At 46.9% G+C, this 25435-nt stretch overlaps 1 protein-coding gene across 8 annotated transcripts in view; it reads right to left on the bottom strand.

Annotated features, from left to right (window-relative positions):
• Positions 1-25435, bottom strand: part of Ptpn3 (protein tyrosine phosphatase non-receptor type 3) — a 150524-nt gene that overhangs the window by 67970 nt on the left and 57119 nt on the right. For 6 of the 8 annotated variants that reach the window (XM_085839269.1, XM_085839270.1, XM_021159376.3 and 3 more), the window contains exons 2-5: positions 11570-11724; positions 6483-6590; positions 6366-6408; positions 3887-3965 (exon numbers count right to left, since the gene is read on the bottom strand). In XM_085839269.1, the coding sequence (XP_085695395.1) occupies positions 3887-3965; positions 6366-6408; positions 6483-6590; positions 11570-11724 (385 nt within the window). Of the gene's footprint in view, positions 1-3886; positions 3966-6365; positions 6409-6482; positions 6591-11569; positions 11725-25435 lie in introns of those variants that run through there. The other 2 variants (XM_085839272.1, XM_085839273.1) reach the window with 2 other exon arrangements.

The following is a 25435-nucleotide window of genomic DNA, read 5'->3' as shown; positions in this document are numbered from 1 at the left end:
CTGGAGGGAAAGTATTGGTAGCCTAGTTACCAGGCAAGCATCAGAGTCAGCTTTGAAAGCATGGAGCTGTCCTGGGGGGGCAAACTATTCCAGGCCCCTGAGCCCTGCAGGCTGCATCTCTGTCTGTCCTGGGACAGAGAGAGGAAAAGGAGGCCAGCATGAGCAGCCCTGGTGGGGCCAGGAAGCACCATGGGGTGGCATCAGCAGCCCTGGTGAGACCAGGAAGCACCATGGAGGCATTTATATTTAGAGACGCGGCACACATGTGACGCTTGGCTCCTACCTCCCACTCTTTTTTAAACCCCAGATTCAAGCGGGATTGACATTCCAGGGTCTGGCCAAAGATGACAAAAGGGAAGCCTCCTGAAAGCTAATACTGACGATGCAGAAGTGCCGGGGCGGGGGGAGAGATCACTCTGTCAATTTAAACAAACCAGTCTCATATTCCTTGGGGTTGACAAAGGTCACGGGGCTGGCTGTTTTGAGACCTGGATGTTTGAAACAGCTTTGCAATCTCCTATGTGCAGTCTGGGGTTGGGTGCCTGGTACTCTGTGACTTTCTTCCTCATGCCAGCCTCCCAGTGAATCTGTGAGGCTGTCACACCATCTCTATCTTAACTTATTAAAACTTCTATGATAAAGAACTTGCAAATAAAAAAACATCACACTACAAAATGAAGCAGGCCTCAAGAGTATACACCTCAATAAACTCTCTACAGTCAGAATTGCCTTCCTTTATCCTGGACAGACATGCGACAAGAACAATCTCTGTGGGCTGCATAAGTCATTACTAAGCTTAGGATCTATGTCAACTCTGACACAATTAACACTTTGTATTGTGTCAGAGTTATGAAAGCTACCAATAGGAGAAACTTGTTTTGAACATCGGACACTGATGCTGGTATTATTCACAAGGGCTTGAGTGGTTAACCTTTTTGTCTACTTGACTGGATTTGCAATCACCATGGAAACACACCTCTGGGTGTATCTGATGGCATTTCCAGAAGGTTTAAGTGAAGATGGAAGACCCACCCTCTATCTGGGAGGCATAAACTCATGAACTGAGATCCCAGACCAAATAAAGGGAGGAAGTGGCCGATCAGCTGTGCTTCCTAACCTTGGGTACACTGTGATAGCAGCCACACACACACACACACACACACACACACACACACACACACACACGTGTGCTCGCCCTCTACCATGATGGCAGGTAGCCTCTAGGATTGCAAGCCAAGACCAGCCCTTCTTCGTTTAAGTAGCTTCTTATTTAAAACTCTGGTCACAATAATGAAATACTTGTGCTAATTCATGTCCACTCAGTAGTGTGATCATCTTTTCCACCCAGGAGGACATAACCAGTTCTTTCTTGTTGGTTTCTATGTTTATCCAGGCTAACATTCAACCAGAATTAAATGTTCTCTCCTCCTGGAAGGATACTGAGAGAAAGGAGAGAGGGGCAGTGTCATAAATGATGCACTGGTAAAAACCTGCGCTTTCCCTGAGGGGCACAAATGAGACCGTGAACACTCAGAGATCCTTCCCCAAATGCCACCTGGTGCTTTGCAGAGCAAATCCGAGCCAACCCCACAGAATCACATGTGGAGAGTCACCAAATGGGCCCCAAACTTAGGAGGCTTTGTCACTTTCTTCGGGGAGCTCAGATTGTCATTAGAGATTGTCGGTATGTGGAACGCTGCTCAGAACAATCTAAATTTATCAGTAACAGCAGTTGTGGAGGCTCACAATAAACAGACATGGAAGTACCCTTGAGAAGAAAGGAAAGCGATCACTAACAGCCACTCTAACTTTAGAAATGTTTGACCCCCTTTGAGAGTACACTCCACCCAGATCCTGTGATGGCTAACTGTCGATAAGACACAAGCTAGAATCACCCAGGAAGAAAGTCTCCACAGGGGCATTATCTATATCTGGTTGGCGAGAGGGCATGTCATGGGCTAGCTTTAATTAAGTTAATTGATATGCAAAGACCCAGCCCATTGTGGGCGGCCCCATTCCCTAAGAAGTGAGGAAACTAAAGTGAACCCAAGTAGGCAAGCACGTGTGTTCTCGATTGTGGATGCTGATGTGAGCAACCGCCTCACATTTCTCCCTGGATGCTCCCTGGAGGCAGGTAGACTCACTCCACAAGGTCTCAGCTTCTTTCCTAAGGGGGGTAGAAGCCGATGGCCATGAAGAACTATAGAGGGACCATGAGATGAGTCTGGCTCTGGGAGCATCTCCCTCAAGCCTTTCCACTTGAAAGCTTGAGTGTGCATACAGGGTGCCATACACCTGGGGCTTCAGCATCCCAGAGATGATATATGAAGGACTGTGACAACAGTGACCATACATGAACTGGAATTTCTTAAGGTAAAAATCAACTTGGTGGGTCACAATGGTCATTTAAAAGAGAGAGAGGGGAGAGGTTGCAACATGCATACATAATTCTTCAAAGGTATTCATCTTGGTTTTTTTGTTTTTGTTTTTTTTTTTTTTTTTGAGATAGGGTCTTGCTAGATTGCTTAGGCTAGCCTCAAACTCCTGTGCTCAAGGGACCCTCCTGCCTCTGCCTCCCCAGTAACACAGGTGTGTACCATTGTGTCTGCCCCTTCATGTAACTGTAATACATCCCTTGACCAGACTCTACTTCATACTGTTTTGAGGAAACCTCAGAGAAGTAGTCATCAGACTGACAGATGATGTTATCAGTTTTATGTAAACTAACTGATGATATGACATGCTGGGTTGAGTGTCTCAACACTGCCCCTAATCCAGAGCAATGTGGTGTGTGAGTGTGTATGCGGGGGTGGGGGTGGAATGGGGCATGAAGGATAGATGGAAGGCTCCAAAATGATTCAAAGCAGCATGCACTCCACTGTGGCTTCCCAATGAGCCACCTAGGCCTCCCTTACAATACAGGAGCAGGAAAAACAGAGCAATAAACCAACAACTGGCCTTTAAACATATCAAAAGCTAAAATACGATGTGTAGTTGTCATTAAAAAAGAAGAGAGAGAAAACTGAGAGAACATTCTACATCTGAGCAAATGGCGTCTCTTTGGTGCGATTTTCTGCCATAAAATGGGACTCAGTAACCCAGAACAGCTTATGCTTCTTCTCAGGGAGACAGTTTCCCTCCTTAAGAACAGCAAAGGGATACTAAAGGCTTGCGCCTGAGGCAGGGGAAGCGGCTGGCTGGGTCTCCCACCCCGAGGCAATGGCTTTCTCAGTGTACCCTTCCCATCCTGCACACTCCAGTTTCCTCACTCAGAAAATTCACTTGCCAGGACCAACTAGAGCCAGCCCAGCCTGCAAGCCCTGCGGGGTAAACAGCTCCTATCAGAGCCTTCCTTCCCTGATCTGCCTCACAAACTTCCTACACCCGCTGATTCACCCGGCGGACAAGCGGGGTCCAGCCAGAACACGTTCTCCTTCCTCACTCACCCCTGCAAACGGGGACTTGGTGGAAGGTTCTGATTTCAGCTATGCCTTGTCATCCCCAAGGGACTTCATTCCAGCCCCTCAGAAATCATACTCCGAGCCCTGTGGCTGACTGCTCTACTCCAGGCCTGCATCGCAAGAACTGACTTTAGCAACCTCAGTATTCACAATGCTTACCAGAGGAGGGAAGGGTGCCCACATGCATTCTACCAGACCGGGGCTGAAGGATGCAGGCCACAGACTGTAAACAAACCTGCCATTAAAATTTCAATCCAATTTTTACTTGGATTTCACGATGGTTGGAGGTTACACCCAATCAAGTTACTTGTCCACAGCCAGGAAACAAAGAGTACATTTTTGGCAGCTACTAATTTGTATATATATTTATATATACTAATTTGTATATTTGCATATAACAGAACATCGAGAGGAAAGGTGATTACCTGGTTTGCTCCTGCTGCAGTGTGTTGGGATCAGGTATAAAATATCTTACTCGAAAATGCAGGGTACATGGAAAACCTCCTACAACATTTTTCAAAAACAGATTAGGTTTTCCCTTTAAACAACAAGAAAGTCCACGTCCATAGCTGCTAAGTCTCCCATAAAGGAAGTACTTATCACTCCACCACAAGGTTTCCATTAGAAAAGCCCTGGCTCCCAATCCAGAGTGTTTAACTGCTCAGAGGTCTCCACGGACACCTAATATATTTATATAGCTTCAACGGTGGTACCACCCACTTCCGGCTGTATGTCTGCCTTAGGGTCCTGTTCGAACAATGATATCTATATTAAGAACACTTAAAAGTCTTAAATTAGCTTCTATACATAAAACTCCCGAAGGTCTGCAGCTTACATTTACATAGCGACTTACGCTTTCCCAACATTTCCACGCAGCATCTAGAGCCTTAACACCCCTACGGGTACCTTGCGGGCTGAGTGGTTCCACTTTACAGATGGAGAAATGTAAACGGCTCTCTGGATTAGGTAGCCAGTGACAAGACCAGAACATCTGGTAGCACTGAAGTTTTTGACTTGATTATTTTCTTTTAAAAAAAAACTGGAAGCCATTTTTACAATTTCAGTTGAGAGCGTATTAAAATAGTCACCGGGATCCTGAGTGTTACACAAGTCACTCAGATATTACTCAGGCATCAACACCAAGTGCCACTTTCCTTGTGTGGCTAAAACTGGCTTTGTGTCTGATACAAGATCAGACCAGCTAGGGTTAGGACAACAGAAGATCAAGACATGTCGCCAAGACATGGGGAGACCTTTTGACTTCTTGGTTAATATGCCAAGGTCCTGTCTACGGGCTCACGTAGCACTCTTCGGGCTCTCTGAAACCCAAGTCCTTCTGTGGGCTGCCCAGCTGGCTGATCCTTCCTCTCATCTTGCCTCCTGTCTTGTTCATCGTGGCTCCACACTTCCTCCACACACCCCAAATCTCTTAGTTCCTTCCTTTGTGGGCTCTGGGCTGGTACCAAATCTTTAACAGTGTGTAAGCCTGTGCCTCTGTATACACACCTATCTGCCAGTGGGTGGCGCTAACTCTGTAGGGAAGTTTTTCCATTCCTCCTCAGTCTCTCCCTTCCATCATTGTTACTTTGGTGTCTCAGGCATAGTCTCTGTGTTTTTCTTATTTATTCTGTGGATTCAGAACGTGCATGTGTGTGTGTGTGTGTGTGTGTGTGTGTGTGTGTGTGTGTGTGTGTGTGTGCGTGCATGCACGCGTGTGCAGAGTACTATCATAGAATTCCTCTTTTCTACTTCTACACTTGATCATGACAGCAGGGTTCAAATCTGGTTTGGACTGCAGTTCCCAGGCTCGGCAGAGGGCTTCGCCTTGGTCTGAGCAGTGGGGATGTGTCTGCTGCAAGGACAAGCCAGAGAGAGGATGACAAACAGTTGCCTCATGTAACTGGCCACGTCCTGTGTGTCAAGCATTGTGAAGGGTGTGGAGCTGAGTGGAACAGAACAGTCCTGAGAGGCAGTGCAAGTGCCTCACTGTGAGAAGACAGCAAGAGTGCTCAGCCAGCCACGAAGGGACAAAGAAATGAGAGGGAAGGAGAGAGTTGGCGCTTTCCTTCAGATACCAGGAGGTATCTGAGGAGCCCCGAGGAATAGGAGATGGGCATAGGGACAAAGAGAAAAGCATCTACCACAAAGAGAGGAGATTAAAGGGTGGTTCAGACAGAGTCCTGAAGACTGGTCAAGTTAGCCTGGAACACTAGATATGTATGGGGCCAATGAGAGCCATGAGGAAAGCCAGGATGAGAAAGGCTGGCCAGAGGTAGTGGGCATGGCTGGAGTAGCTGTCTCACTGGAAGCTGAGAGCAACAGGGGCCCACTCATGGTGGCTAAGACAGCATCTGTGCTGCTGGAAAGTATGAGGATGTGTGTCCGTCTCTCTTTATGTGTGCAGGAGTCTGCATGTGCACGTGGAGGCCACAGGCTGACGTCAGGCGTCGTCTTCCACTGCCTTCCATCTTCGTTTTCTGAGACAGGATCTCTTACTGAACCTGGGGCTCATCCTTCGGCTCGTCAGCCTGGCCAGCCAAGTGCAGGAATTCCTCTCTCTGTCTCCGGAGCTGGGATTCTGGGCATGCACCACAGTTCCCAGCCTCTTGTGTTGGTGCAGGTCTTTAAGCTTGGACAGCCAGCACTTTTACCAACTAAGACATCACCCCAGCCCTTTTAGGTCTCTGTTTCTTATACTGGGCTAAGAAACACTATCTATCCTTCATCCACCTGCTCCCTTAGAAAAATAAACGAACGCTCCCTTGTCGAGCTGCCCCCTCTCCCCTCATCCTCAAGGTTGCCCTGAAGCACCTCCCCCTGACCCCACCGTCACCTTAAGTCCCCCGTAAGGAGAAGACAGTGTGCCGTACACCCAGTGACCAAGCGAAGCGAGAGCACACTCACCTTTCAGTTGCTTCCTGAGGGGTTTGCTTGCCTCAAGCCATCTCTGTTGAGTGAGAAAAATAAGCTATGAAACCAACCCAAGCAGCGAAGCAGCACGTCTTACATGTGAGCACTTACAGGAGAGTCCACCGGGTCGTCGCCATGTTGCAAGCCGAAGTATTCCTTCTCCGTCACACCCAGGTGGCCATAGGCCATATCCAGAAGCGACTGGCCCAAATCTTGTTTCTAGATCAAAACCATCAAGAATTAAAAATGAACCAAGAAATAGAAGTAACCATTTTTTTTTAAACAGTAGGCAAAGAAAAAGTAAAACTTTCTGAGATTTTAAGAATTAAACACTTCCCACAGTAACAAAAGCATTAATAAATTTCAAGTCACAAGGCTGAAAGGAGCAGAAGCGGGGTTAAGACAAACCACAGTGACATGTTTTCAGACACTCTGGATTTAAGGGACTGAGGAGAAAGGTCGGTAGACTTCTTGCCTTGCAAGCGTGAGAACCTGTGTGTGTGCAGAGGAAGACCCAACCCTGGAACTTGCTGGCCACACAATCTAGCTAAATATAGAAACTAACTCCAGGTTCGGTGAGATCATGTCTCAAAAATCTACGGCAGGGGGCTAGAGAGATGACTCCGTGGTCGAACGCTTCCAGAGCTTGCAGAAGACTAAAGTTCCGTCCCCAGCACCTAAGCTGAGTAGCTCACAACACTTACAACACCAGCTGGGGAGGGGGGAGGGGAAGGGTGCGCTACTGGCCTCTTCTGGACGTTGAGTGCATGTACACTATTAAGACAGACATGAGAATAAAAATATATCTTAGTTGTGGTGCACATTTTCAGTCCCTGAACTCAGGAGGCAGGGGCAGGCAGAGCTCGATGATCTGAAGCCAGCCTGGTCTACGTAGAGAGTTCAGACCACCTGTGGCTACACAGTGAGATTCTGTCTCAAGTAAGTAAATAGATTAGATAGATAAGTGATAGATGGATGGCTAATAGATAGGTAGACAGACAGACAGACAGACAGACAGACAGACAGACAGACAGACAGACAGACAGGTAGAATGTTGAAAAAAATAAAATAAAGAATAATGAAGATATCCAATATTGGCCTCTGGCCAGCCTGGCCAACTCATGAAGCTCTAGGCCAGTGAAAGACCGATGGTTTCTGGGAAATAATATTGTAGGTTGTCTTCTGGCCTACACACACACACACACACACACACTGACACATAGACACATACACACACACACATATGCGCGTGTGCACACACACAGCTTAACTTAGCTTTCTTAGGTTGCCTCCATCCCTTAGCTGAGGTTCTCCAGTGACTTCTAAGTTGGAAAACTCACACATTACATAGCAAACACGCCATGACCTGCTGCGGATTACCCACAGCAAATGCTAATCCCAGGTCAGCTCCTGTTGGCTGCTGGGGGCCCAGCTGCAGCTCCTGCCCCTGGAAGAACCCAGAGAGTGTGCAGGGGGGAAAACTCTCTACTAACAGCTAAAAATACTCGAACGCCATCCAAAATACCCTCAAAGTGACTTGGCCTGTGTCCCCCTGTGGGATTATCTGCCCTGCTGCTTCTCGTCATCTGAAGTGAGAAGCCGGTGGGGACATTTAGCCACACTTCACTCCAGAACGGGACTCAGCGGCCTGCACCAGTGTTTATGGGGCAGCCCCATGTGGGCACTGGGACAGTGCCACAGGAAGCACCTCTTTCCTTGCTTGGCTGCAGGAGGGGTGACTAACATGGAGTGTCAAATGCTGTCAAGTGCTTTGAACCGGTCAAGGCACCGTAGATAGATTTCATAGAGGACACAGCACGAACAGTGGGGTCCACCTGGGGACAGGGACAAGGAACCGCTTTGTGTTTAGTGGGGTGACAGGGTGGAGTGTCACCCCTCCCATCATTCTAGTGGCCACCCAGTCTGAAGCTGGCTGCACAAACGAAAGAGAGCTGGGGACAGTGTGAGACAGGCACACACACAAAATGGGCACAGAGCACTTGGGGGACTTCAGATTCTGTTTTCAGAGGTCAACCTCCCAGGGATGCTTTGATCCCAACCCATTCAACTCAGGACAATACAAGTCAGAAATAGACAGGTATAGAAGAGGCTCTTCCTGCGAGCTTCTGAGAGCAGGTGATGCGCAGAAAGTGGGTCGCAGAGACCAGGGTGGGGAGAACAAGGTAACATGTGGACACTTCTGTGGCAGCGGCTTCCGCGTGACTTAGGGGGGTCTGCTCTGTTGTGTATGAACTTGGTCATTTTCAGAATGCACTACCCGTCCATTTTGAAGGCCTCTGGACCTGCCACCATCCGTCACAAGCATCTTCACGGGTTTTTAAAAAGCAATACAGCCCACCCATTTCCCCAAGTTACTAGATGTGTGTGTGTGTGTGTGGTGTGTGCACAGTTATGGGTACACTCACCCCTGGGGTGTGTAGAGGCCAGAGGTTGATGCTGGGATATCTTCAATCACATCTCACCTCATTTTGAGGACAGAATTTCTCACTGAACCTGAAGTTTACAGTTTCAGCCAGACTGGCTGCTCGGAGAGCCCGCGGGGTCTTGCCATCCCAGCCCCAGTGCAGGGTTACAGTCACGTGTACCATCAGCTACTTTTTACCCTTGTGCTAAGGATGTGAACTCCTCATGCTTGCAAAGCAAGCACTCACCTACCCACTGAGCCATCTCTTCAGCACACGGGACAATCTCCTAATGATTAGAGCTATCTTCTCACTTAGTGTAACTATTACTTATATGTTTGGAATATTAGTTATGTAACTTGGACTTATTATGTCATCAGTGACTGTAATTTATTATAAATAAATAAAGTGGGGGGAAGGGAAATACAGAGAGGACAAACTGGCAAAGTAGCCCAACATCGGCCTTGCCACCGAGGGCCTCAGCACTTCGAGGCGACACGCCTGGCATACCTGCACCATCAACCAGTAGCTACATGATCTCCTGACTCGGAGTTGGTGGCGCAACACCAAAGCCCTTTTGTTCTTGCTGGATGGAGCCTCATCTCTGAGCCAGAGAAACACTCATGTGTCAACTCTGTTCAGTTCTAGTTCCCAAAGGAATTAAAAGAGAATCCCACATGCGGTGACGCACACCTTTCATCCCCAACATCCTGGAGGCAGAGGCAGGTGGATCTCTGAGAGTTTGAGGCCAGCCTGGTCTACATATCGAATTCCAGGCCAGCAGGGGATAGATATACAGTGAGACTGTGAATGAATGAATGAATGAATGAATGAATAAAGTTGGGGGAAGGGAAATACAGAGAGGACAAACTAGACCAGGAAAACATGGCAGAGAGTCCCACTATTTGGCTCTATCTTCCAGGTACTGCCTTCTAGCCAAACTCTCAAGACTGCTCTGCCCACCACCATTTCTCTCAGGGACTGCTATGGTAGTCTATCAGCCCTCTTCCCCTCTGGCTACTTCGGACTGAGTCGGACTGAGTGACCCTTGAGTCACGCCATGTCAGGCTGCAAGTCAGAGCTCTCTACATTACCCCGTGTAGAAGCCAGCATGCCCGGGCTCCAGCTGGCCTCTCACTCCATCCCTACTTGGAACCTCTTCGACTTCACTTATCTCTGGCTCTCTTCCCCCAGGGCTCAGGCAGTTCGTTCCCGTGAACTGGCCTTTCACCATGTGGGTCTCAAGGCTTGTCAGGCTTGGTGGCAGGCACCTTCACTCCCTGAGCTATCTTGCCCTTCTCTTTCTTGATAACAATAAGTGTTAACTCATCTTCAGAAGAGCAGAACATGGCCATAGAGACAGGTCAAGAAGAGAGCCAGGCAGAGGGGAGGAAGGCTTCGAAAGGAGTCTCTGCTAATCACCGCCACTGTCTGCACCCCTGGGTCCTGTGTGCCACTGAGAACATTCTCACATCCACTGTATGGGGCAGCTCCCCGGGCTATGGTTTAGAAGAACCGAAAATTGTCTTTTGCCTGAACCGAGATGACTAATGGTGGTGAGGGGACAGAGACAGAAACAGGGGGGTTGGAGGAGGGAAGGAGAGAAAGGGAGAGGAAGGGAAGCTGGGGAGGTGACTGGGTAAAACCCCACAAGGGTGGTAGTACAAGTCTTAACGCTAACTCTCTTTGTAGACCAGGCTGGCCTCGAACTCAGAAATCCGCCTGCCTCTGCCTCCCGAGTGCTGGGATTAAAGGCGTGCGCCACCACGCCCGGCACGCTAACTCTTAATAAGCAGACGCAGACAAGTCTCTGTGATTTCTAGGGCAGCATAGTCTATATAGCAAGTTCAGGCCAGCCAGGACTACATAGTGAGTCCCTGTGGAAGGAGAAGGTAGGGTAGGGTAACAGTAGCAGCTACAGCAGGGGTCTGTCAGTTTTCATTAAGGTTTCAGTGCTATGGCCTTTTCTGGTCACCCCCCCCCCCAATTTTGTTTGTTTATTTGAGGCCCAGGCTGGCCTCGAACTTCTGCAGCTCCGGAGTCTACCTTCCGAGTGCCGAATCACAGGCCTTTATCATCACATCCAGCCCGGCTCCTCTACCGCCGTTCTCTTTCTCGGCACATAAAACTGGGGCACAGGTGACTTGGAGTTGATGCCATCAGGACTGAGGGACACAAGAAGTCCCTGGGCATGGGTGGTGGCTGGGTGCAGAGCCAGCTGAAGCAGCTGCTGTCCTTGCCTCTCAGAGCTGCTTACATGAAGATCTGAGATCAAGGTCTCTGAGCAGGAGCCAGGCAGGAACTTTAGGATTCCTGCCACCCACGAGGCTGACCATCTCACAGAGCACAGCTGCGTGCCCAGTGCTATGCCAGGACACCCGGCCTGTCCTCATGGGGCTCACACTTTAGCAGGACACTTATATCCTAGGTTGATTTTTTTTTTTTTTTACTATTTTTAAAAACACAAAGTCACGTGGGCTCAAATAAATCACGTACAGGACATAGTCATCCAAGGGCCAGCTCTGCCTAGGGGACTATTCGGGGAGGGGAACAACATCCCAGAGCCATCAACCTTGGAGGACACCAACAGATTCACATCCCTAAGAAGAGACAGAAGCACAGCTCCCATGCCCAGCCCCATCTCACCATACCAGTTCTGAAATCTCAAGCTTTCCTTGTTAGCTAACAACTTCTTTTTTTGTTTTGTAAACCAAGAACTTAAAACTATTTAAGAGGATTTAGGCAGAAAGAAAAAAAAAATTACGGAGAACTTACGTTAACTTTAAAGGTCTGTACCAAGCCATCTAAAAACCGTATGCTGCAGATGACCTCGGATCGAGTTTTCTCTTTGGGCAATTCGGAGGTTCGGGTATTGTTAATTCTTCCACCCAACGCACGTAACCGGGAGGTCATAACGGCCGCCGAGTAACCTGCAAGATGAGACACCTGTCAGTGCTTTCCAGGCAGGCGATCAGGCCTTACACAGCCCCTCACAAGATGGCCTGGATCCTCACAGCATCAGCTGCAGAGCCTGTAGGTAGAATAGGGTAACAAAACCATCTTTGCATTTCATTTTTGACTTCTGAGGTATGCTAAGCTGGTGTTTCTCAACCTGTGGGTCGTGTCCTCTTTGGGGAGGGTGTCAAACAACCTGTTCCCAGGGGTCACCTAAGTCTACTAGAAACCAGAGATTTACATTACGATTCACAACAGTAGCAAAATCAATAGTTTTGAGGTAGCGATGAAGATAATTTTATGGTTTGGGGTTATCACAACATGAGGAACTGTATACATGGGTCAGTCACAGCATTAGGAAGGTTGAGAACCACTGCTAAGCAGAATCTGCTGCTCAAAGATGCAATGCCACGTTAGGTCAAGGAAATACATACGCGGCTTATTTATCTGCTTGCCCTGTTATCTCCAACGCGTAGTACCTTCTAATTTCCCAGAGGACAATTCCTACCTTAGGGTTTTTTTTGGTTTTTGTTTTGTTTTGTTTTTTGGGTTTTTCGAGACAGGGTTTCTCTGTATAGCCCTGGCTGTCCTGAAACTCACTTTGTAGACCAGGCTGGCCTTGAACTCAGAAATCTCAGAGGCTGGCTCTGCCTCCTGAGTGCTGGGATTAAAGGCGTGCGCCACCTCGCCTGACTCTACCTTAGGTATTTTTAAGTTTTGCAAAACTAAGCATGAAAGAAATATGTAAAACACACAAAAGCTGGTTGATAAGTTATGCTATATTAAAATTAAGAACTATTTCTTTGTAAAAAAAATTTTTTTTAAGATTTATCTTATTTTGGCTGAAGAGATGGCTCAGCGGTTAGGAGCAGATTCAGCTCCTTCAGAGGACCAAAGTTCTAGCTAGTCCTAGCACCTACATCAGGCAGCTCAAGGCTACCTGTTAGCGTCAGCTCCAGTGGAATCAATGCCCTGCCCTCTTCCAGCCGCTGAGAAAAATGCACATACACAGACACTGAAAATAAAAGTGAAGCATTTCCTTTTTTAAAAATGGGAAGAAATGAGGTTCTTAGGCAATCGCTTGTCAAAGAAATGCAAAGTAGAGCTACAGAACGAGGACGGACAAAACTGAGAACAGTGTGGAAGGGGTTCAGCTATCCGTCTCTCTGAGATGCTGCAAGGAACGTAAATTGGGGCTGAAGAGATGGCTTAGTGATTAAGAGCACTGCCTGCTCTTCCAAAGGTCCTGAGTTCAATTCCCTGCAACCACATGGTGGCTCACAACCATCTGTAATGGGATCTGATGCCCTCTTCTGGTGCGTCTGAAGACAGTGACAGTGTACACACACACACACACACACACACATACATATATACATATATATCTTAAATTAACACAACTACTTTGGCAAACTGTTGGGGAAAATCTCTACCAAGCTGACCACACCACGTTCCATGATATGACAATCTGATTCCTGGGTATGTGTCCAATAAAACGACACATTTCATTCACAAATATATATATATATATATATATATATATATATATATATATATATACATATATATATATATGTACAAGACTCTTCATAATACCAGCAGATGGGAAGAGATCTAAATTCCAATCAGCTGAAGGATGGGTAAATCATGGCATGCTCAGATCATGCACCTGTATGTAGCCAAGCAGAGAAATGAATCCTTGCTGTGTGCAAAGCAGGATTTTCTTTAATGTTACTTTAATGGTTAATGTTAAGAAGCCAGGCACCATGGATTACCTACAGCACAATTCCAGGTACTGACTAGTGGCTGCTTCTGGATGGTCCTGAATGCTTTTGTATGTGTGTGGGGATGCCTACAAGTGAAAGCCAGAGGTCAGCAGAGGTTGCTGCTGTATGCTGTATGGCTTCTCTCCACGTTGGTTTTTTTTTTTTTTTTTTTACATCTTAAGACTGTGTATGCTTGTGTGTGCCTGAGGAGACTAGAGGACAACTTGCAGGAGACAGGTCCCACGTGAGTGGGTCCCAGGGATTGAACTCAGATCGTCAGGCTTGAGGGCAGACGCTTCGGCCTGCTGTGCCGCCTCGCCAACCTCGCCAACCCCCACCCTCCGTTTTTAGCTGGTTTTACTAGAGAGCTCAATAGTGGGACGGCAGAATAAAGAGATTGGCAACTGAACACAAAGGACACAGCATCCTGTGGCCATCCTGGGTCTCTCAGCCAATGTGTTAGACTCTCAACTGTGTTCTGCACTTAAAAGTCATGGTGTGGGTTTCTAACTGCATATCCTACTACCAGCCTAGCTCCGTGAGGGCAGGACTGAGGTCGGGTGCTACTCTGGCTCACTGTGCCTCTGACACTCAACACTGATGGGCAATCCGTTAAGTACGTTAAGTAAACCAATAAATGCAGGAAGAATTAAGCATCTCCCAGTCTTCCAGGCGATGCTCAAACTATTCATCCAAGGTCCATCTGTTCTGGGGGACCAAGGCAGAGACACCCGGAGAGACAGCACCAGATACCAGGGCAGGACCAGATGTAAAGACCTAGGCAGTGGGAAGAGAGATGTGTCGCTCACCCGTGGGAAGGAGGGCAGAGCAGACCAGAGACTGGGAAAAAAAAGAATCAAACGTCTGGGATAGCAAGGACCACAGACTAGGTACAGAGGACAACAGAAGCTGTGCTTTGAGTCCCTAGCAATAAATTCAAGGTGCTCTAGGTAAAGTTCTATAACTAGCTCAGGACAGGAAACCTCAAATATTAATAAATTTTTTTTCCTGGAGACTGATAGTACAAAAAAAAAAAAAAAGGAAAAAAGAAAAAAGCCACCACACACACACAATCACAGAGATTTCCACCCACTCACCCACCACCTCCACCATGCCCTTTTCAATAAAAATGTCACTGGAATCAGGGATGTATTTTCTGAGTAATACAAAAAGTTATCAAGAGACAACAAATGTCTTCCCGAATGCTTTATCCCACACGCAACTGAAAATGTCAGCTCTGTCGCTGGCTTCTCCTTTAAGAATCCCAGGTAGACTGTGTTCTTTTAACATACAATAGCATAGTTAGGAAGTACATTATTATTAATGGGCAGCGGCCCTCGGAGCTTCCTTGGGAACTTCTGTAGATGATTCTCGGTCCTACCTCCCATGGGAATTCAGTGCCCTGGGCCTTGAGGAACCCCTCAAAGGGCAGTCTGGAAGCTGAGGTCACTGAGGTCCAGACAGTGGCTCTTCACACGGCTGGCCTTGGAACACAGCGAGGTCTGCAGGGCAGATAAAGTATCCTCACACAGACCCGGAACAGAAAACCAAGGTCTTCAAGGAGGAAGCCGGGAAGGAAAGCAACAGGAGCCGGCATGCCAACCACAGGCAGGGCTTTGCAAGGCCATTTCCCCCAGGCAACCTCTTATTCCTGTGCTAGCTAGCATCAGGGATCCTAGCACTGAAAACTGAACCGTGGCTGGTGATGCTTCCCAGCATGGCCAGAGTATATTTAGGGAGACTTTCCCCTCCTCCCTGATTGTCACACGAAGGCCTTGGAACCTAAGGACAGTGTCACTGAAAGTTGTTTCATGAAAACTGCAGAATATTCTTCCGGCAATTGTCCCTAAAACAAACCTTGATAAGAGCTTGCTTGACACAGATGCTAAACTACATATTATCGAGCCAGGAGGTGTTTCCAGATTGTCTTGAAATTGTATCTTAAACAATCTGGCTGGACAATAGATGCTGACTAATTGCCCTGTTTCCTGTACCGTAGCCATTGGGGAACTCGGGGTTTCTATGGCTTCCTTTATAAGCCTCTTAATTCCAAACAAAGCCAAAACCCAAACAGGAACACACTGGCCTCAGTAACCACAAACGGACATCACAGCTGCAGACCAAGCCACTGACATCATGGGAGCTGAGCCTATTTGCACAGTGTTTCAAATCAAAGAGCGCTGGGGTAGCGGGAACACTGGCTGTGGGTTCTACTGTGATTCAGATGTTAATCAAAGACGATATTCTGAAAACATATTATAGAAAAAGCATGATCTCATTATGCACACAGCTGGGGCTCAGTAAATACTGCAGAGTTACAGATGGAATACATAGGTGCCTAGCATGGACATGGAGCAGACATGCAATAAAAGGCACTGTTTATTTATTACCATTGAGGCGGGGTCTCATGTAGCCAAGGCTGGTTGTCCAATTTACTACATAGCTGAGGCTGGGCGTAATCCTCCTGGCTCCACCTCCCAAATGCTAGGATGACAGGTATATGCAACCATGCCTGAACACAAGGCTCTTAATCAATGCTAAGTTTCTGATGTGAACAGGAACTGACTATAGAATCCAGATTTTGTAGGGCTATCTTAATGTCAAATATCTCACACATTTATAAAGACTTCATTTTTATAATGTTATCCCTTTTAAAGCAATTCACTGGTGTTCAAAGGCAGTTGCTACTATAGCTGTTATATGCCTCTGGAAAAAGAAAGAAAAGAAATTGGGCCTTTAATTTGAGAATGCATGTTTCAGGGCCCAGGGATGGACCTCAGTTGGTGGAGTTGCTCAGTTTGTATAGCAGGCCTAGGGACCAGGGTTTGATCTCCAGCCCTGTATAAACTGGGCAACATCCACTGGTGACCCCAAACCCTGAAGAGTAGGCGGAGGCAGGGATAGCAGAAACTTAAGGTCATAAGACTTTCAGAAAAAGACAAATGGATATTGATTCCATTTAATTTATTTGAGACAGGGTCTTATATAATAGGCTGGCCTAGAAGCTTCGATGTGGTAGAGGAGAGACTTGAAAATCTTGGTGCTATTAGATGCCAAGGCACGCCCCACCACAACCAGATCTTCTTTTTTTTTTTTTTTTGGTTTTTCGAGACAGGATTTCTCTGTATAGCCCTGGCTGTCCTGGAACTCACTTTGTAGACCAGGCTGGCCTCGAACTCAGAAATCCGCCTGCCTCTGCCTCCCGAGTGCTGGGATTAAAGGCGTGCGCCACCACGCCCAGCTCAGATCTTCTTAAAGAAAACCGTTTGGATTTATAAACAAATGTGTGAGTATTCTGTAAGTGAACCGTGGAACCTCGTGACTAGAGCCAAGCCAGGTAATCACATTCAGGCTGACCTTGCCAAATACTGCCATCTAGTGGCCAGCAGAGGAAAGCTCTTGCCTCCAACTCTACGACTTAGGTAGGGGGAGACACAGGTTGGCTCTGTTCTTGTTTACTGTGCAATCAATCACTCTCTGGCTGGCTATGTAACAATTTCTCTGCGGCTCAGCTTCCTTGTCCTGATCCTCCCTCCCTGCTGGGCTGAAGAAAGCTTTCTTCCTTCCTCTTTTTTCTTCCTAATTCTGAGCATCAACAGACGATGGATCTGCCCGACAGGGAGATTTCTAGCACAGAAAGGAACACAGCGTCCCCTTCAGTCTCGTGATGACTCACCAGATCAATACCAATTCTCATCAATTATCAATATTTAATGGATGGGACAGAGAAGGTTTATTTGGCCGCTGAGAGAATATCAGTGGTGCCTTTTTTTCTTTTTTTTTTTTTTTTTTGCTGGGATCATGGAAGCTGGGCTGCATTTTTTTTTTTTTTTTTTTTTTTAACAATTTAGTCTTGGTGCAGGAAGGGAGGGGTGGGGGTGAGGGAAATCAACCAGGTCCTTAACAACCACATCACATGCTTTATGATTCTCCCAGGAAAAAAACCAAACCAGTTCTTCCACCACTGCCTCCGCCCGACAGGCAATGCCCCTAGGCTTTGGTTTGGAACCAGAATAAGGTGCCCAAACATTCTAAAGGAAGTGAGAATGCCTTCTGCAGATAAAACTTTACAGGAGTGGGGAGATGAGTCTGTGGATAAGGCACTCAGTATCCAGCCTGAGGACTGGAGTCTGGGAGTTCAGATCCCAGTACCTACATAAAAACCAGGAAACATAAACCGGGTGTGGTGGTACACGGCTTTAATCCCAGCACTCGGGAGGCAGAGCCAGCCTCTGAGATTTCTGAGTTCGAGGCCAGCCTGGTCTACAAAGTAAGTTCCAGGACAGCCAGGGCTATACAGAGAAACCCTGTCTCGAAAAACCAAAAAAAAAAAAAAAAAAAAAAAAAGCAAAACAACAACAACAAAAAAAAAAAAAAAAACAGGCAACATGGCCATCTGTAACCCTGGAGGCAGGGGGGGCTCTCTGGCTGAGGAGACTCTACAAGCTCCTGGGTGAGTGAGAGGAGGTACAGACACACCTTACACGTAATTTAACAAATAAGAGGAAACCAGGTATGAGAGCTTATCCCTTAATCCCAGCACTCCTAAAGCAAAAGCAGGTGGGTCGCTTGCACATTCTTGTGAGACACAGACACACACACATCCATGTGTACAGACCCCAGGGTTTGCTCTTAGGCACATACTACAGGTCTGGTTATCACTTTACCTCTACACAAGACCAAGTTTATTTATGTATTTCAAAATCACAGTGAGACTACAGCACTCAAGAGAGCAAACACCGACCAAGCGTTTACCTCAGAGCTGACAGTAAAATTTTACAAATTATTCTGATCCTTCCTTTCCTCCTGTCCTGGGATGCAGTCTGAAACCACGCATATTTTACTGTCAGAGAGAAGACATACGTTTTTTTAATAACCCCCTACCCTAGACAACGATACAGGCAACCTGAGAGCCACACACTGGGAAACTGTCAACCACAGTCTCCAGGATTTCTGCCTATAACCAGGGTCTTGGGGCCAAAGGCTATGTCAGTTTCTGAGCCTATGCTACAAAGTTGCTTCCCAGAGCTATATAGCTCAGCAGCTGCCCGATCCTGGATGGGCTGAGTGCTTCCTAAATCACTGTTGATGAAGTGACAGATTTTCCAGTCTATAGGTCAGGGCTGGGATTAGCCCAGAGGTCAAACAGAGAAAGAAAGTTCAAAAGTGCTGTCACCTTGCAATTATGTCACCAGGTGTCTTGGCTTGTTCCCTCAGAGTTGGTGTCACCAGACCCCAAATTCTCATTGCTCTGTAACACCTGAGAATGAAGACCAGGACATAAGCACAGACTGAATCCCTCTCAGACACGAGTGGAAGAGAGAGCTAGCATCTTCCTAAAAGGAGCATGGGGGAGGGGGAGTTTACATTGTGTATGATTTATTAGGCTTGCCAAATGCTTTACAGTTCAATTCAGCCAAATGAATTAAAAATGAGGGGCTGGTGAGATGACTCAGTGGGTAAGAGCCCCTGACTGCTCTTCCGAAGGTTCAAATCCCAGCCACCACATGGTGGCTCACAACCATCCATAATGAGATCTGACTCCCTCTTCTGGAGTGTCTGAAGACAGCTACAGTGTACTTACATATAATAAATAAATACATCTTTTTTAAAAAAATGAGTGGTTTGGGGCTGGAGAGATGGGTCAGCAGTTAAGGGCACTGACTGCTCTTCCAGCGGTCCTGAGTTCAATTCCCAGCAACCACATGGTGGCTCACAACCATCTGTAATGAGATCTGATGCCCTCTTCTGGTGTGTCTGAAGACAGCGACAGTGTATTCACATACATTAAATAGATAAATAAATAAATAAATCTTTAAAAAAGAAAAAAATGAGCGGTTTTAGTTTTTCCTTGTAAAATACCCACATATGTACGCATCAACGCGGTTTCGTTTGATCAATTTTAATTATGTGCAGTTGGTAACAAAATTCTGAAGTGGCTCATGGAATCTGATCTTTTCCCTCATGGCTGTGACTCTCACAAACTGACCAACCCTATCTGTCCACTGTACTTTCCTTTTCATGGCTTTCTGAATTTCTTAAATACAACCCTGCACATCTTCACAAAGGTGCAGTGCAGGCTCACTGTTACCGTTGGTTTCCATTGTTCACAGTAAAGTAAGGTACAGGCTGCCCCAGCGTTCAGGAAGCAGAGATGGGAGAGGAAGCTACATGGTTCTTGTCTCAAAGAATAAGGTGAGGGGAGGGAATGACAAACAGTCCAACACCAACCTTGGGCCTGTTCGGGCGCACATACCCAACACACACACACACACACACACACACACACACACACACACACACACACCTACTAAGTTAGCAAAACAAGCCTGTTCATTAAAACAAGGCATGATCATATTTACTGCTAAATTAATGTTAAAATCCATTAAAAAAAACAACATCAGCCGGGCGTGGTGGCGCACGCCTTTAATCCCAGCACTCGGGAGGCAGAGGCAGGCGGATTTCTGAGTTCGAGGCCAGCCTGGTCTACAAAGTGAGTGCCAGGACAGCCAGGGCTACACAGAGAAACCCTGTCTCAAAAAACCAAAAAAAAAAAAAAAAAAAAAAAAAAACAACATCAAGCTTATATACCAAAAAAGAAACAATATTTTTTTTTAATAATACTTTTAAAGTTTAAAGCCTAGGGGCTGGAGAGACGGCACAGAGAGGTTAAGATAGCTGCTCTTCCAGAGGACCCTGGTTCAATTCCCAGCACCCACATGGCAGCTCACAACTGTCTGTAACTCCAGTTCCAGGGGATCTGATATCCTCACACAGACATACAAGAAAAATACAAAAAAATAAAAAAAAAGCTTAAAGCCTGCTAACCAGTGATAATCACAAATGGTGTAAAAACAAAACTTTTTTTTTGAAACTTGCATATGCATTTATAATATGGATACTTTTCATTAGAAGTGAACTTAAGAATTAGCAATCAGTCTTGACTTTCACAAAACTCTATCATCTTCTCTTGCACCTCCAATCCTCATGCTCCAGGACAACAACCGCAGAATCGGCTCATTTGTTCCCTGACCTTTTGTTCAGAGAGGGGGACCTCCCAAAGAAGATCCTGAACCCCCAAAGCAGTGCTGAGATAATCATCTGTCCAGTCAGTTCAATCCAAACCAGAACCTGTAGTTAGCTCCCTTGTTCCCAGATGACTTCGAAATGTCAAAATAATTTTCTTATTCGAGAGCCCAGGGTTTATCTTTAGTTTTTATTTATAGGTTGGACACCATGACACCGTCGTCAAAGCTAACAAAATAAAAAAGTTAGCCTGGACGCTGGGAGGTTAAGAAGAGGCTTCAGCGCCTCTCAGAGCGCAGGATGGAAAGCAGGCTGAAGCCACAGGCGGTGGAGAGGTGGCCTATAAACCGCTATAAAAAAAAAAAAAAAAAAAAAAAAAGCGAAACAGGCTCCAGCCCCGCGGGCCTCAGCTACCGTCAATGCATCTGCCTCGGGGAAGAGGAAGCCAGGCCCAGCACAGGAAGGTGGCAGCCCTGGGTAGGTATGAGAAGCCTTTATCCTGGGGTATCACACAGGGCAAAGGCCACCAAAACTACCCAGGTCCCGAGTCTCCCTCGTGTGACTCCTCTCCCCAGCTGATACCAGTTGGTGAAGACAAGATTTTTATTAGTTATTTTAATGTTTGGGAAGATGTTATCAAGCCTTCAAGTAATCCCCAAATTCCGGCCTTCTACGTGGGTATTTTCAGTAGCCCCACCCCCTGCCCCAGGACCTGTAGATCTTGTTTATAATTACTTTTGGCTTCCTTTGTTATTACTTTGGCAAAGGAGTTCCGGCCCATTGACTCAATATTCATTTACTCGGCCCCAGGCCAAGCCAGGAAGTGGCCAGCCGGTGGGGGAAGGTAGAGATGCTAGGGGAACCTAGCTTCCATAGGAGGTGAAGACCTGTCTAGGGGACAAGGAGGCTGAGACAGGTGGGTGACAGGACCAGCTCGCTGAGGTTTCCAGGCAAAGACTCCACAACGATGGGACCTTACTGAAAGAAAGGTCAGGAGGGGAGGTTCAGGGAGGTTTTATGAGCTCCAGAGCAAAAGAGGGGCCTGAGGGATAGCTGATATCTTAGTGAGCGGTCAGGGAGGATTAGGCCAGATTCTTTTAGAAGCTTTGACATAAAAGAGGAATAAGGATAGGTGAGAGGTTTAGAATCTGGCAGTGGGAGGGTGGGAACTCCAATTTAATCACTTTAGTGGAGGCTAACCTCAGCAATTGCTTACTTTTTTCTAAGAGTTATTTAGAAGAGAGAGGCTATCCCTCTTTCCAAGGCCAGCTTTGAGATTAGCAGAGAATGTATTCCAATTAGCCCAATCCACTGGACTGATTCTTTTTAACCCAATGGTTAAACAGGTGACATGAACGGGTTCAGGGCCTGGGAGGTGGCTCAGTGGGTAAGTCTTTTCCACTGGAGAGTTTGAATCACCTTCGGTGAAGGCTCCCAGAGCTCCTGTGGGGAGATGTGAGGCAGAGACAGAATTCCCAGAGGCTCAGGGGCCAGTTCACCTGGAATACGGTACAGAGAAGTGGAATGCAGAAGAGAGACCCTGATCTCCAACATGATCTCCAAGCGTCAACAACACCCGTTTACTCTCTGACCTCCACAAACATGTAGTGAGCCTCACGACCCTCACTCAGGCGCACACACACCACACTGACTCAAACAACAAAAGAAAGAAAAGGAAGCAGACTGTCTGCTCAACAGAAGAAGGAGCCTAAGGTAAAGGCTGCATAAACATGGAAGACACTAAGCTCTCGGCTGAACGACTGGGGAGCTCTGAGGAACCTGGTGGCGGAAAGGTCTTAGCTGACCAAGACGCATTACAACAGGTAATTAAATAAAGGAACTCATATTGAAAAAGCTACTGGAGAATATGAAAAATGAGCTTTAGGCTTTGGGGACCAAAATTCTATCCTGACTTCTGTTTTGAAAGTGCCCAGGGTATATTTCTGTTTATAGAAGCCATATTCCACTGTAGTACTGTTCAGTTTCTATCTTCTTACATAGACTTGCACGGAAATGATTCTACATGGATGCCTCGCTCTTCAAAGTTTTAAACGGTCCATCAGAGGTGTAAGAGTACTATTTAAAGAGAGCGAAGCATCATGGAAGGCTTAAAAAAGGGAGAATGGAGTACGCCCAATTCTTAGCACTTTCTACCTAAAATTAAGCGACCAACCTCTTTTCGCCTTGCCCGTGGACAGTTCCACCAAGCTCGGAACAGACTGGAAAAAGCAGGATGGAATAAATTTACTCTACAGGAACATGAATCAAGTTGCATAAACTTTACAAAAATACTGTGTTAATATTTGCCCAAGGCCATGGCCACACCCATTTGGGTGTCAGCCTCTGATATTTCTGTCTTGGGCTCCAGCCCCCGACCCCTTTACAGCCAAAAAAGCGGCAGAAGCCTTCACTAAAGAAAACAGCTAAAGTCACTTTGAAAGGTTTGAGATGTGTTAATCATGGTGCATCCCAGCCAAGAGGCTGGAATCTCACAGTGGAATGTCCTGCCAGCCTCCGCCCCTGCCAAGATGTCTGAAGCCAGGGCCAGCTGGGCCAGAGAAAACCCATGCTCACTACCATAGAGCTGCCTTCCCCAAGGTTTTATCTCAAGGAAACACATAAAAACGCTCCAACCCTTATCCTTGCTCCCACTCCCAACCCCTACTTCCTAGCATCCTGGAAAGTCTTTTCTTCGGCCACCTCTTCCTTCATGAGTCTCCTAGGAAAGAGCCCGTAGAGGCTCGTTCCAACCCCTAAAGCCTTCTGCTTGGAAGGCTTCAATCCCAACGGGTCATCTTGGGTTAGACCAGACACAGTAACCATGCCAGCCGCCACTGCCTCTAGAAACTGAGATAGAGATGTGTTCTCATGGCGCCTATTCAGCTTTCTGCAGTTCCCCCCACCCCATGATAAAATGAGGACAGACAAGTAATAAAAGAAATGTAGCCGGGCAGTGGTGGCACACGCCTTTTATCCCAGCATTTGGGAGGCAGAGGCAGGTGGATTTCTGAGGCCAGCCTGGTCTACAGAGTAAGTTCCAGGTTAGCCAGGGCTATACAGAGAAACCCTGTCTCGAAAAAAAAGAAAAGAAAAAAATGTATATGAACATTCAAAACACCATGGTTCTGGAAACTGGACATGTGCAAAATGCCAACAGATATGGTTGTTCCTAGTACTGCTAATAAAAGCAAGTGTTTCAGGTCTTAAGAAAAAAGTGTATTTTGTTGGTTCTGTTGCACTTATTTAGACTGAACCCCGACATGTGTTGAAGCCAGTGCTTGGTGAACTGAGGAAAATCCATTTTAGAGGAGTAACTAACTCAGCAGGCCTCCAGCTCGGCCACTTACCAGTGACTAACGTGACCCTGGACAAACTGACTTACTTCCTAGGTCTCCGCTGCATCCCCTGTAAACATCTCTGAGAGGCAGCAGAGTAGCTGGTCTTCCATACCCACAGTCTACACTCGACCGACCTCCTTCTTAGGTCCCTGGGCCACCCGCAAGCTGGGATTGCTGTGGGAGGAAGAAGGTCCCACAGCGCATCTGAGGTTCCCAAGTGCTTTTCCAGCCATTATCTCTCCTGACATCGTGGCTTTGGAAGGCACTGAACCGTTGTCCAGGTCAGTAGATTAGCCTCAGGAAAGCATGCCCAGTCATGGTCAACTCCAACAATCATATGGATCCCCATTCAGTGCTAGCATTACACAACTGCCAGCTCCAAGTCTCCTGACCCAATGCCACTGGGCGGGAGGTGAATTACAGGTGATTCACTGGAGGTAAAACCCGGCCTCATACTTAATCACTCAGCCTCTGTAATTTACTGACTGCAGGTCTATTCTTACCCTTTGGAGATAATCTTTATAAGCATTCCCCAAGGCTCACGTGGAGGTGAATTTCCTCTTATGAGGGAAGTGGTCCAGAAAAGCTGCCTTTCTCCCCAGTTAATTCTGCAACGTTAGAAACACAGGTAATGATACGGCTGTTTATTACCCATGTTCCTCTACTGGAAGGTGACACAATGCTTCTAACAGGTGTCTCAGAAAACTTAAAAAAGAAACAACACCCAAGGGACAGTCCTTTTTCTGGGAAGGTCACGGCCCTTTCAGCACCTTTTCAAATTGAGAAACAAAGCAAACGATTTCCTCGGTTTTCTAAAAGGTGCCAGCTGAAAAGCATCGTGTGCCAAGCAAGGCCCTTCCAGCAGATCAGAAGCCACCCCACTGTTAATAATTAGCTTCCTAGGAGCCACCTAGTACCTGAGACCAGACCCTGGAGTTGGCCTGGGCCCTGCCCCTCCTATGACCCCAGAGAGGTCCTCACAGAAGCCTGGACTCTATAAACTTGAACTCAGCCAGCCCCTAGCTCTTTTACATTTGCAGGTACACCTAATGATTCCAAACAGAGGATCTAATTAAGAAAGACAGTCTTTTTTTTGAAATGTATATAAAGAAAATATCTAAAAAAAAAAAAAAAAAAAAAAAGACAGTCTTTGTGGGGACTATAAGCAAGGAAGACACCTAGGGTATGTTGGAGACCCGAGTCTGCAGGAAGATACAATCCAGCCTCAGAATCTAAAACACAAATGGGTGCTCTGGCTCAGCAAAATAGAATCTGCATGTGCCAAAAGCAAGGAGGCTCTGAGCTAAGCAAGGAGGCTCTGAGCTGGTCCAGGGGGGAGGAGGGAGAACACGTGATCTCCAAGGACATTCTCTGGAGAGCATACCTGAAGCAAAGCAACAAGCCAATCTGGAGTGTGATTTTGTTTGAGTTGTGCTCATGGGTTTCAGGAAGCTGTAATATCTCCACTTTGCAGCACATCAGGGTCTGCACTATCACTGGTCCACATGTGTTCGGATACTCCAAACATCATGGACCTCCTATCTTCCAGACTTACA

The sequence above is a fragment of the Mus caroli genome, unplaced genomic scaffold, assembly GCF_978045245.1.
Source record: "Mus caroli unplaced genomic scaffold, Mus_caroli_1 scaffold_6, whole genome shotgun sequence".
NCBI classification, from domain to species: Eukaryota; Metazoa; Chordata; class Mammalia; order Rodentia; family Muridae; genus Mus; species Mus caroli.
The sequence above is the reverse complement of the archived record's forward strand: the minus strand, read 5'-3'. Positions and strand labels throughout refer to the sequence as shown.